Source organism: Giraffa tippelskirchi, chromosome 2 (assembly GCF_054371585.1).
Source record: "Giraffa tippelskirchi isolate mGirTip1 chromosome 2, T2T-mGirTip1v1.2.pri, whole genome shotgun sequence".
Lineage (NCBI taxonomy): Eukaryota > Metazoa > Chordata > Mammalia > Artiodactyla > Giraffidae > Giraffa > Giraffa tippelskirchi.
Window position 1 is genome coordinate 181,037,900 of NC_137276.1, and position 13,770 is coordinate 181,051,669.

At 38.6% G+C, this 13,770-nt stretch overlaps 1 protein-coding gene across 1 annotated transcript in view; it reads left to right on the forward strand.

Moving 5' to 3' along the window:
- Nucleotides 1-13,770, forward strand: part of IFT57 (intraflagellar transport 57) — a 66,644-nt gene that overhangs the window by 6,898 nt on the left and 45,976 nt on the right. Inside the window, exon 4 of the mRNA XM_081572263.1 lies at nucleotides 9,372-9,462. Within this exon, the coding sequence (XP_081428389.1) occupies nucleotides 9,372-9,462 (91 nt within the window). The remainder of the gene's footprint in view (nucleotides 1-9,371; nucleotides 9,463-13,770) is intronic.

A 13,770-nucleotide genomic window follows, 5' to 3' on the forward strand; every position in this document is an offset into this window, starting at 1 on the left:
AGTTAAACAATGGAAAAAACCATTTCTGAGTGATAGGGGATGTAGTAAAGGAAAAGTCTCACCATGAATGAGAGGTATGTTTTTGTACATTAACTCCTATATCCATTAACTTATCAGCTATGATAGTAGTAAAACAGTAAAATATTCTATCAAGATAGAATTGTGTTTTCCTATGCTCAGATGGTAAAGAATCCGCTTGCAATGCAGGAGAGCTGGGTTTGATCCCTGGGTTGCGAAGATCCCCTGGAGGAGGGCATGACAGCCCATACCAGTATTCTTGCCTGGAGAATCCCCATGGACAGAGGAGCCTGGTGGGCTATATTCCATGGAGTCGCAAAGAGTCAGACGCTACTGAGCGACTAAGCACAGCATATGAAATCTTTTAATACTTTGGTTCCTTGCAAAATCTTATGTAGGTGTTCTAAGGAAAAGCTAATATTAGGAACAGACAAAGTAGGAAAATACACTGAAGTCAATAACACCTGAATTTTCATGGAGGAGGGAAATAATAGGTGGTCTTCTTCCAATATAAAAGATCAACATGTATTAAGCATCTAGAGAAAGGGATTCCTAAGTGATACATGGAGTTAATGTTTACATCATCAGTTTAATACTTACTAATTGAGGAGTGATTTCAAAAAACATACTGTAGGTTTTAGGGAAAACAGTCCACTCACAGTAGTTGATAGAGTTCTCCAATATGCAGGGTTCCCCGATTGCAAGAAGTTGTTCCACATCACAGTCTATCATTAGCCTTGTCACAATCTATCAGTAAGTAGGTGCACCTATTAAAGTAACACATGACATTGACATATAATCTTTGTGTTCAAGGCTTGAGCTGTATCTTTACCAATGAAATGTGATCTAGCAGAAAGATAAATTTTGTCCATAGAAAGGCAAAGTTAAGAAAGGACAGGCCTTGTTTGCTAGACAAGTGAAGTTATCCTGAGTTCAGGTCCAGCTCAGGTTTCTCCAGCTGAAGATTATCCTATAGCTTTCTTCATATTTTCTTTTAATCGAGGCATATCCTTGAAGGTTGAGGCGTGAATGACAACCCACAGTACAGTCAGGCTTCCAAGAATAACCTATTCATGAGATTAACAGTGGTTTAATGGCACATTTTTCTTGTCTGGGGATCATCACTAATACAGTATTATCCTTCCCCTGAGCAATCACATCAGCAGGTGTGGGAGGACCACTAGACTGCTTTACTCAGACTTCAGCTTCAATTGCATGTATTTTTTTTTTAAAGATCATTATATAGTCCAGTTGTTTTTAAACATGACTGCTCATTAAAATCACATCTGGAACTTTGGAGAAAAAACAATAGCTGGGAATTTCTATTTTTTCAAAAAATTCCAAGATAATTCTCATGTGCATCTGGATTTTAAAAAGTGATTACAGGTTTTCCTATTAAATGGTAGTTTTAGTGATATAGAATTTTGTTATTTTCTGTTGACCGATCATGATGCAGTGGTATTAAAAGGGATAATAAATAATCACAATCACAATAGTAGAGGACTTTTATCAGTTTTCATAATCAACAGCCAGACAAAAAACAAAAGATAATTACAATTACAAGCCATAATGGAAACATGATTAACCTAACAATATATAATAATTACATACAGTCTAGAGGGTTAAGTAGACTGATGAGGTAAGTGGAAGTGCATACATGCCCATGTTTTCATCCACCAGCCAGTCTATGTATTTTGGTATTCAATCCATTTACATTTAAGATAATTACTGATCTGTATGATCCTGTTACCATTTTCTTAATTGTTTTGGGTTTATTTTTTATAGATCTTTTCCTTCTCTTGTGTTTCCTTCCTAGAGAAGTTCCTTTAGCAGTTGTTGTAAATAAAGCTGGTTTGATGGTGCTGAATTTTCTTCACTTTTGCTTGTCTGTAAAGCTTTTGATTACTCCATCAAATCTGAATGAGAATCTTGCTGGGTAGAGTATTCTTGATTGTAGGTTCTCTTCTGTTTTAGCACTTTAAATATATATGCCCCCCAAAATATGCCACTCCTTTCTGTCTTGTAGAGTTTCTGTTTAGAAATCAGCCAATAACCTTATGGGAGTTTGCTTGTAAGTAATTTGTCGCTTTTCCCTTGTTGCTTTTCATATTTTATCTTTGTCTTTAATTTTTTGTCTTTTTGATTACTGTGTGTCTTGGTGTGTTCCTCCTTGGGTTTCTTGTGCCTGAGACTTTCTGTGCTTGCTTCCTGGACTTGTTTGACTGTTTCCTTTCCCATGTTAGGGAAGTTTTCAGCTGTTATCTCTTCAAATATTTCCTTGAGTCTTCTCTCTCTCTCTTCTCCTTCTGGGACCCCTATAATGTGAATGTTGGTGCATTTAATGTTGTCCCAGAGGTCTCTTAGGCTGTCTTTGTTTCTTTTCATTCTTTTTTCTATATTCTGTTTTATGGCAGTAATTTCCACCATTCTTTCTTCCAGGTCACTTATCCATTCTTCTGCCTCAGTTATTCTGCTGTTGATTCCTTCTAGTGTATTGTTCATCTCTGTTCATTTGTTATTTAGTTCTTCTAGGGCTTTGGTAAACATTTCTTGCATCTTCATTCTTTTTCTGAGATCTTCCTAGATCATCTTCTCTATCATTATTCTGAATTCATTTTCTGGAAAGTTGCCTATCTCTACTTCATTTAGTTGTTTTTCTGGGGTTTTATCTTGTCCCTTCGTCTGGGACATAACCCTCTGCCTTTCCATTTTGATTAACTTTCTGTTATGTGGTTTTCATCCTGGTAGATGCAGGATTGTAGTTCTTCTTGCTTCTTCTGCTTGCCCTCTGGTGGATGAGGCTAAGAGGCTTGTGTGAGCTTCCTGATGGGAGGGACTGGCAGTGGGAAAAACTGGGTCTTGCTCTGGTGGACAAGGCCCAGCTCAGTAGAACTTTAATCTGATTGTCTGCTGATGGGTAGGGCTGCATTCCCTCTCTGTTAATTGTTTGGCTTGAGGCAACCCAGGCCTGGAGTCTGTAGGCTCTATGTTAGGGTTAATGGAGATCTCCAGGAGGAGTCACCCAAGAGGCACCTCCCATGACTGCTGCTGCCAGTCTCCCTGTCCCCACAGTGAGCCACTGCTGACACACGCCTGCAAAGAAGACACTCCAACACTAGCAGATAGGTCTATTTCAGTCTCCATGGGGTTACTGCTCCTTTCCCCGGGTTCTGGTGTGCATAGGATTTTGTTTCTGTTTTCCAACAGTGGAGTCTCTATTTCTCCCACTCCTGTGGAAGTCCTATAATCAACTTGTGCTGGCCCTCAAAGTCAGATTCCCTGGGGATTCCTAATCCCTTTGCTGGATCCTCAGGCTGGGAAGCCTGCCTTGGGGCTCAGAACTTTCGCAGAAGTGGGAGAACTTCTTTGGTATTATTGTTCTCCAGTTTGTGTGTTACCCACCCAGCAGTTATAGGATCTTATTTTATCATTATCACACCCCTCCTACCATCTCGTTGTGGCTTCTCCTTTGTCTTTGGATATAGGGTATCATTTTCTGGTGGGTTCCAGCGTTCTGTTGATGGTAGTTTAAGAGCTAGTTCTGATTTTGGTGCCCTCGCAGGAGGAGATAACTGCATATCCTGTTACTCTGGCATCTTGATCCAATATCCTATGTGTCATTAATCTTGGTGGAAAAATAAGTGTTCAATACTTAACTTTTACTTTCCAACACAAGAGATGACTCTACACATGGCCATCACCAGGTGGTCAATACCAAATCAGATTGATTATATTCTTTGCAGCCAAATATGGAGAAGCTCTATACAGTCAGCAAAAACAAGACCGGGAGCTGACTGTGGCTCAGATCATGAGCTCCTTATTGCCAAATTCAGACTTAAATTGAAGAAAGTAGGGAAAATCACTAGACCATTCAGGTTTGACCTAAATCAAATCCCTTATGATTATACAGTGAAAGTGACAAATAGATTCAAGGGATTAGATCTGATAGAGTGCCTGAAAAACTATGGATGGAGGTTCATGACATTGTCTAGGAGGCAGTGATCAAGACCATCTCCAAGAAAAAGAAATGCAAAAAGGCAAAATGGTTGTCTGAAGAGGCCTTACAAATAGCTGTGAAAAGAAGAGGAGCTAAAGGCAAAGGAGAAAACGAAAGATATACCTGTCTGAAAGCAGAGTTCCAAATAATAGCAAGGAGAGATAAGAAAGCCTTTTTCAGTGATCAATGCAAAGAAATAGAGGAAAACAATAAAATGGGAAGGACTAGAGATCTCTTTAAGAAAATTAGAGATACCAAGGGAACATTTCATGCAAAGATGGGCACAGTAAAGGACAGAAATGGTGTGGACCTAACAGAAGCAGAAGATATTAAGAAGAGGTGGCAAGAATACACAGAAGAACTATACAAAAAAGATCTTGATGACTCAGATAACCATGATGGCATGATCACTCACCTGGAGTCAGACATCCTGGAATGCAAAGTCAAGGGGTCCTTAGGAAGCATCACTATGAACAAAGCTAGTGGAAGTGATGGAATTCCAGTTGAACTATTTCAAATCCTAAAAGATGATGCTGTGAAAGTGTTGCATGCAATATGCCAGCAGATTGAGAAAACTCAGCAGTGGCCACAGGACTGGAAAAGGTCAGTTTTCATTCCAGTCCCAAAGAAAGGCAATGCCAAAGAATGCTCAAACTACCGCACAATTGCACTCATCTCACACACTAGCAAAGTAATGCTCAAAATCCTCCAAGCCAGGCTTCAACAGTATATGAACCGAGAACTTCCAGATGTTCAAGCTGGATTTAGAAAAGGCAGAGGAACCAGAGATCAAATTTCCAACATTTGTTGGATCATCAAAAAAGCAAGAGAGTTCCAGAAAAATATCTTCTGCTTTATTGACTCCACCAAAGCCTTTGACTGTGTGGATCACAACAAACTGGAAAATTCTTAAAGAGATGGGATATGCCATCTCTTTACCAGATCACCTTACCTGGCTTTTGAGAAACCTGTATGCAGGTGAAGAAGCAACAGTGAGAACTGGACATGGAACAATAGACTGGTTCCAAATTGGGAAAGAAGTACGTCAAGGCTGTATATTCTCACCCTGCTTATTTAACTTACATGCAGAGTACATCATGCAAAATGCTGGGCTGGATGAAGCACAAGCTGGAATCAAGGTTGCTGGGAGAAATATCAGTAACCTCAGATATGCAGATGACTCCACCCTTACGGCAGAAAGGGAAGAAGAACTAAAGAGCCTCCTGATGAAAGTGAAAAGGGAAAGTGAAAAAGTTCAGGAAACTAACATCATGGCCTCCGGTCCCATCACTTCATGACAGATAGATGGGGAAGCAATGGAAACAGTGAGAGACTTTATTTTGGGGGGCTCCAGAATCACTGCAGATGGTGACTGCAGCCAAGCAATTGAAAGACACATGCTCCTTGGAAGAAAAGCTATGACCAACCTAGTCAGCATATTAAAAAGCAGAGACATTACTTTGCCAACAAAGGTCCGCCTAGTCATAGTCAAAGCTATGGTTTTTCCAGTAGGCAAGTATGGATGTGAGAGTTGGAATATAAAGAAAGCTGAGCACCTAAGAATTGATGCTTTTGAACTGTTGTGTTGGAGAAGACTCTTGGGAGTCCCTTGGACTGCAAGGAGATCCAACCAGTCAATCCTAAAGGAAATCAGTCCTGAATATTCATTGGGAGGACTGATGCTGAAGCTGAAGCTCCAATATTTTGGCCACCAGATGCGAAGAACTTACTCATTAGAAAGACCCCGATGCTGGGAAAGATTTAAGGTGGGAGAAGAAGGGGCCAACAGAGGATGAGATGGTTGAATGGCTTCACCGACTCAGTGGACATGAGTTTGAGCAAGCTCCAGGAGTTGGTGATGGACGGGGAATCTTGGCCTGCTGCAGTCCATGGGGTCACAAAGAGTCAGACCCAACTGAGTGACTGAACTGAACCAAACTCTGCATATAAGTTAAATATTCAGAAGCAGATATTTTTCTGGAACTTCTTTGCTTTCTCTATTCTCCATTCTCCAGTGAATGTTGGAAATTTGATCTCTCGTTCCTCTGCCTCTTTGAAACCTAGCATATTCATCTGTAAGTTTTTGATTCACATATTGCTAAAGCCTAGGTTGAAATATTTTGAGCATTATCTTTCTAGCATGTGAAATGAGTGCAGTTGTAGTTTGATCATGTACATGTGAAATGAGCGTAGTTTTACAGTAGTTGTACGGCACTGCCCTTCTTAGGGATTGGAATGAAAACTGACCTTTTCCAGTCCTGTGCCCATTGCTGAGTTTTCCAAATTTGTTGATGTGTGGAGTGCAGCACTTTAACAGCATCATGTTTTAGGATTTTAAGTAGCTAACAGGAATTCTATCACCTCCACCAGCTTTGTTAATAGTAATGCTTTCTAAAATTCACTTGACTTCACACTCAGGATTTGTGGTTCTAGGTGAGTGACCACACCATCCATGGTTACCTGGATCATTAAGACCTGTTTTTGTATAGTTCTTCTGTGTGTTTTTACCATCTCTTCTTAGTATCTTCTGCTTTTGTTAGGTCCTTACCTTTTCTGTCCTTTATTGCTCCATCCTTGTATGATTTGTTTTCTTGATATCTCCAGTTTTCTTGAAGAGATCTCTAGTCTTACCCATTCTATTATTTTCCTCTCTTTCTTTTCATTGTTCACTAAAGAAGAACTTCTTATTTCTCCCTGATATTCTCTGGAACTCTGCATTCAAAGATATACTCTGTAGGGTATATCTTTCCCTTTCTTCCTTGCTTTCACTTCTCTTCTTTCCTCAGCTATTTGTAAAGCCTCCTCAACCACTTTGCTTTTTTTCTTTTCTTTTTCTCTGGGGTGGTTTTGGTCACTGCCTCCTGCATAGTGTCGCAAATTTCCATCCATAGTTCTTCAGATACTCTGTATATCAGATCTAATCCCTTGAATCTATTTATCACCTCTGCTGTACAAACATAAGGGATTTGATTTAGGTCATACCTGAATGGCCTAGTGGTTTACCCTACTTTCTTCTATTTAAGTCTGACTTTTGCAGTAAGGAGCTCATGATGTGAGCCACAGTCAGCTCAGGGTCTTGTTTTTGCTGACTGTATAGAGCTCCTCCATCTTTGGCTGCAGAGAACAGCCCGAGTCATCTCTTATATTGTTGGAAAAAGTTGTTTGCTATGACCAGCATTTCTCTTGACAAAACTCTGTTAACCTTTGTTCTGCTTCATTTTGAACTTCAAGGCCATACTTGCCTGTTATTCTGGGTATGTCTTGACTTCCTACTTTTGCATTCCAATCTCCTATGATGATGAATAAGACATCTTTTTTTGGTGTTTCTGAAGGTGTTGTAGGTCTTCATAGAGCAGGTCAACTTCAACTTCTTCACCATCAGTGGTTGGGGCATAGACTTGGATTACTGTGATGTTGAATGACTTACCTTGAAAACAAATCTATAACATTGTGTTGTTTTTTAGTTTGTACCCAAGTGTTGCATTTTGAACTCTTGTTGACTCTAAGGGCTACTCCATTTCTTCTAAGGAATTATTGCCCACAGTGGTAGATATAGTGATCCTCTGTATTAAAGTCACCTATTCCTGTCCATTTTAGTCCACTGATTCCTGAGATGTAGGTGTTCAATCTTGCCGTCTCCTACTTGACCACACAAGATGGCAAGTGGACCATGTCGAATTTACCATGATTCATGAGACTAACATTCCAGGTTCCTATCAATATTGTTCTTTACAGCATCAGACTTTACTTTCACCACCAGACATATCCACAACTAAGCATCGATTTTGCTTTGGCCTAGCCACTTCCCTCTTTTTAGAGCTAATAGTAATTGCCCTCCTTTCTTCTCCAGTAGCATAATGGATACCTTCTCACCTGGGGGGTTCATCTTTCAGTGTCCTATCTTTTTGCCTTTTCACACTGTTCATGGGGTCTCAAGGCAAGAATACTGGAGTGGTTTGTCATTTCCTCCTCCAGTGGACCATGTCTTCTCAGAACTCTCCATTATGACCTATCCATCTTGGGTGGCCCTGCACGGCATGATTCATAGCTTCTTTGAGTTATGCAAGCCCCTTTGTCACAGCAAGACTGTGATCCATGAATGGATGTTAGATATATGATGTGAAAAGTAGGATTCATGCAAGAAAGCATTGCAAAGTCTATGTAGTAATAATTATAACAGTCCTGAATAGCTAATATTTAGGTAATAAGCTAAGAAAACTATCTTAACAGGGTTAGGCAAAGTATTAATTTTCTTAATATACACAAAAGCAGAGGACATTGATAGGCATTTCACTGAAAAACACATAACCAGTTAAAACATGAAAAGGCATTCAACCACTCTCATGTGAAGGAAATGCAAATAAAACAAGAGTGGGATTTTTTTTCCTTTAGATGATTGACAAAAATTGAAGCTTGTTTACCATATTGGCAAATGTATGGAAAAGGCGTCACTGCTGTTGGCAGTTTAAATTAGGGTGACATTTTGGAAGTTGTTTTTAGTAATATTTAACAAAACAACAAAATATACACAATTGTTGGCCCAGCCTTTATACTTGATGTATAAGGATGATCTTTGAGGTATTGTCTAGTAAGGAAACTAAAAATATGTTCATCCATAGGTTGCTAGTTATATTGCTATGGTACTGCTGTTCGATTGAATACAGTGCAGGTATGTTAAGAGAGAGGGACAAGGAGGGGGAGAGAGAGAGAGATGCACAGTTTACCTTTTACCAGTGCAGGGATTAAGGATGTGGAAAATCCACATGTAAGTTAGTGTGCTTGTGCTTGTACTCAGGTGCTCAGTCGTGTCTTTGCGACCCCGTGGACTGTAGCCCACCAGTCTTCTCTGTCCTTTGGATTTTCCAGGCAAGAATCCTGGAGTGGGTAGGGCTTCCTTATAAGCTGTTCCTCCGTATCCACAGTTCCACATCTGTAGATTCAACCTACCAAGAATCATGTAATAGTTAGTATTTACTATAGGAAAAAATCTCTGTGTTAAATAGACCCACACAGTTCAAACCTATGTTGTTCAAGGGTCAACTGTATATGTACTTAAATATGGTATGTTAGTAAGTGAAGAAAGTAGGTTGGCTAATAGTATGCATGGTACCATCCCATTCATGTATTAATACTTAAATCTTCAGGTTTAGAAATAAACATTTTTGCTTCTTTACATTAGAGAGTTTCAGGAAGGATACATGAAACATTAACAGTGATTATGGGAAGAGGGGCAGGTGAAAAAGAACCAGAACTGGCATAGAGTGGGGAGGATCCTTAGTACTCACATTGTACCTTTTTGCCCTGCTGAAATGTTTTGTTTTTCACTCTCATCTCATGTCAAGCTTTACTATTTTAGACCAGCATACCCAGTGGAAGAATTAGAAGAAGAAACTGTTGCAGAAGATGATGCAGAATTAACATTAAATAAAGTGGATGAAGAATTTGTGGTATGTGTGTTGCTGAACTTTTTTGTCCATTTTCACCTTTGGATTCATTTCCCTTCTCTTAATTCCCCTAGACTTCCATTTTCTGGAATATAGTTTATTTCATTGTTTCTAGATTAAAAAAAAAAAAAAGCTTTTGAAGAGTGCCAAATATCAGTTATTTAAAACTTTGGCAAAATTAATTCTCATGTTCACTAATGATTATGGTGTGAATTTAGCAGAGGTTCTTCAAATATAGACAGAAAATAGTCAACCACTAGTTATATAGGTAAACAGTTTGTTAACCATTCATGATCTTAAATAGACCATAAATAATAGAGAATTTAGAAGACAGCAATAGACTTTTGAATTAATACAGTCTGCTTCATAAGAATACCATTCATTTCTCAGGAACTCCTTTATGCTTCTGAAATTAAGATGATTACTACCCTACCCTGCAGGAACATTAAAAAATACTTATAAATATCAACATTATTTAAATTGTTTGGCAACCTCTGGGCATATCTTCATTCTTAAAATTGTACCTATAGTGTGAAATTAAATGATCATGCCTTTATAACAGACTGGACTAGGAGAATGGTAGAGAAAAAAAGTTCCTCCTCAGAACCAGAGTTGAGTTGATGCTGGTGTTTTAGAAATTGTATATATGATTTAAAATGAAAATGGTGGGGAAGGAAAATGTTACAGTATATTTTACTATCATAGACCAATTACATTATTCAGGTGATTTTTTTTAATCAATAGATAATATGTACATTCTGTATTTTAACTTAAAAGTAATTTATTATGCTACTATAGGCTGCAAAGATATTAATCACTGCATTATTTTATAGTGAATGCTGAAAATAACCATGAAATAAATTAGACATATCCATATAGTAGAATGTCATATAGCTATTAAAAGAAATGTTTACAAAGAAATGTTAGTGACATGGGGATGATAGCATACTATATGCACAAACTCAACTATGTAAAATACACAGAAAAAGAAAAACAGTTAGCACCAATATATTAACATCAGTTATATGTGGATAGAAGGATTATGGATGATTATTTTCTTTTCTATGCTTTCTATCTTTAAAGTTTTTAATGTATTTTATCAGTAGTATAGACTTCCCTGGTGGCTCAGGCGGTAAAAGCGTCTGTCTACAATGCGGGAGACCTGGGTTCGATCCCTGGGTCGGGAAGATACTCTGGAGAAGGAAATGGCAACCCACTCCAGTACTCTTGCCTGGAGAATCCCATGGATGGAAGAGCCTGGTAGGTTACAATCCATGGGGTTGCAAAAAGTCGGACACGGCTGAGCGACTTCACTTCACTTCACTTCACTTCACTTCATCAGTAGTATAACTATTTTAAACCATACGTGTAAGAAAGATGACTGCTATTGTAAACAGTGCTGCAGTGAACATTGGGGTACACGTGTCTCTTTCAATTCTGGTTTCTTCAGTGTGTTTGCCCAGCAGTGGGATTTCTGGGTCATATGGCAGTTCTATTTCCAGTTTTTTAAGGAATCTTCACACTTTTCTCCATAGTGGCTGTACTAGTTTGCATTCCCACCAACAGTGTAAGAGGGTTCCCTTTTCTCCACACCCTCTCCAGCATTTATTGTTTGTAGACATTTTGATAGCAGCCATTCTGACTGGCATGAGATGGTACCTCATTGTGGTTTTGATTTGCATTTCTCTGATAATGAGTGATGTTGAGCATCTTTTCATGTGTTTGTTAGCCATCTGTATGTCTTCTTTGGAGAAATGTCTCTTTAGTTCTTTGGCCCAATTTTTGATTGGGTCGCTTATTTTTTTGGAATTGAGTTGCATGAGCTGCTTGTATATTTTTAGATTAATTCTTTGTCAGTTACTTCATTTGCTGTTATTTTCTCCTATTCTGAAGGCTGTCTTTTCACCTTGCTTATAGTTTCCTTTGTTTTGCAAAAGCTTTTAAGTTTAATTAGGTCCCATTTGTTTATTTTTGCTTTTATTTCCATTACTCTGGGAGGTGGGTCATAGAGGATCCTGCTATGATTCATGTCAGGGAGTGTTTGCCTATGTTTTCCTGTAGGTATTTTATAGTTTCTGGTCTTACATTTAGATCTTTAATCCATTTTGAGTTTATTTTTGTGTATGGTGTTAGAAAGTGTTCTAGTTTCATTCTTTTACAGGTAGTTGACCAGTTTTCCCAGCACCACTTGTTAAAGAGATTGACTTTTCTCCATTGTATATTCTTGCCTCCTTTGTCAAAGATAAGGTGTCCATAGGTGTGTGGATCTGTCTCTGGGCTTTCTATTTTGTTCCATTCATCTATATTTCTGTCTTTGTGCCAGTACCATGCTGTCTTGATGACTATAGCTTTGTAGTATAGCCTGAAGTCAGGCAGGTTGATTCCTCCAGTTCCATTCTTCTTTCTCAAGATTGCTTTGGCTATTTGAGGTTTTTTTGTATTTCCATACAAATAGGACATGGAAACAACATAGATGTCCACCGGTAGACAAATGGTTAAGAAAGTTGTGGTACATAAACACAATGAAATATTACTCAGCTATTAGAAAGAATGCATTTGAATCAGTTCTAATGAGGTGGATGAAACTGGAGCCTATTATACAGAGTGAAGTAAGTCAGAAAGAAAAACACCAATACAGTTTCTTAATGCATATATATGGAATTTAGAACGATGGTAACAATGACCCTATATGCGAGACAGCAAAAGAGACACAGATATAAAGAAAAGACTTTTTGACTCTATGGGAGAAGATGAGGGTGGGATGATTTGAGAGAGTAGCACTGAAACATGTATATTAGCATATGTGAAACAGATGACCAGTCCAAGTTTGATGTGTGAATCAAGGCACTCAAAGCTGGTGCACTGGGACAACCCAGAGGGATGGGATGAGGAGGGAGATGGGAGGGGGTTCGGGTTGGGGAACACATGTACACCCATGGCTGACTCATGTCAATGTATGTGAAAAACCACCAAGTATTGTATAGTAATTAGCTTCCAATTAAAATAAATAAATTGATTTTTTAAAAAAAGATGACTGCTATCTATAGAAAGAAAAAGAGTATTGTAAAACCAATCAGTTTAAAAGATATCTTTCTTAATGTGATAAATTTTTAAAGTTAAGGTAAAAATGTAGTCATTCATGTGTTTATTGAGTACCTGTTACGTAGCAAGCACTGAGCAAGACCCTGGTGGAGCTGCATGTACAAAAACTCAGAGGAAGGAGGGAGCTTACCATGATCAAGGAACTGAGAGAAAACCATTGCGGCCAGCTCTCCTGAGTGAGGAGGAGAGTGACTTAAGATTGTGTGTGTTGGTTGCTCAGTCTTGTATGGCTCTTTGCGACCCCATGGACTATAGCCCGCCTGGCTCCTCTGCCCATGGACTTCTCCAGGCAAGAATACTGGAGTGGGTTGCCATTCCCTTCTCCAGGGTTAACTGGGAAGAAAGACGAGGTCCAGATCAGTTTGTTCATTTTGGAGGGTGTTTAGACTTTATTCTTCGTGTAATAAATCTTTCCATTCAGGCTCAGAAAATTTTAAGTCCTCATATAGTCCCCGTTGTTCATCTTACTTATTTTACTCAGATATTTCCTCATCTTGTTTCTTAGTTACTGTTTATTATTAGTAGTAAATAGTTTATCTACAGATACGTGGTCCTAATGCATCAATATTTAGCTTCAAAGACCTATAACTCAAACTACTAGTCGGGGAAAAAAGGACAAAAACCAACTAATCAGAAGGAAAACTCCATGAGGGCATAAACCAATTTTATACATTTTTTGTCTCCAGTTTTTTATGCAATGCCTGGTGCATAGTGGCTGTTCATTAAATATTTGACAAAAAATCATCTGTCAGCACATTGCTTGTAACTTTTAGAAAATAGAGGGTTGTTTTTTTTTTTTTCCTGAGAACCATTTAAAATTCAAAGCAGCATTGCTGTTTGTATAAATTAGAGAAACAAACTAGAAAGCATCCTCTTCACACATTTCTTGCCATCTATGAAGTAAAGACCTTCTGCTGTCATAAGACCAAGCTGAAGCCTTCCTCAAAGGGTTGTATCTGAGGCTCTTAGTTCCCTTACATCATGTCTCTTGAATTTTTTCCTTTTCTTTCTTCCTTGTTATATTATTCTAAGGAGGCCTCTTACCTCTCCCGTTCCTCTTAGTAGGGAGAGCTGGGTCAGTGCCAAAAGCCTCTGGATGGTGGGATATTACTTCATTTTGTTGCCAGAGTTTGTGGGATAGCTCACAGATGGCAAAGATCGTTTCTGACAAAGAAAAGTTCTGTGATCAACAAGAAACTCGAAAGCTTC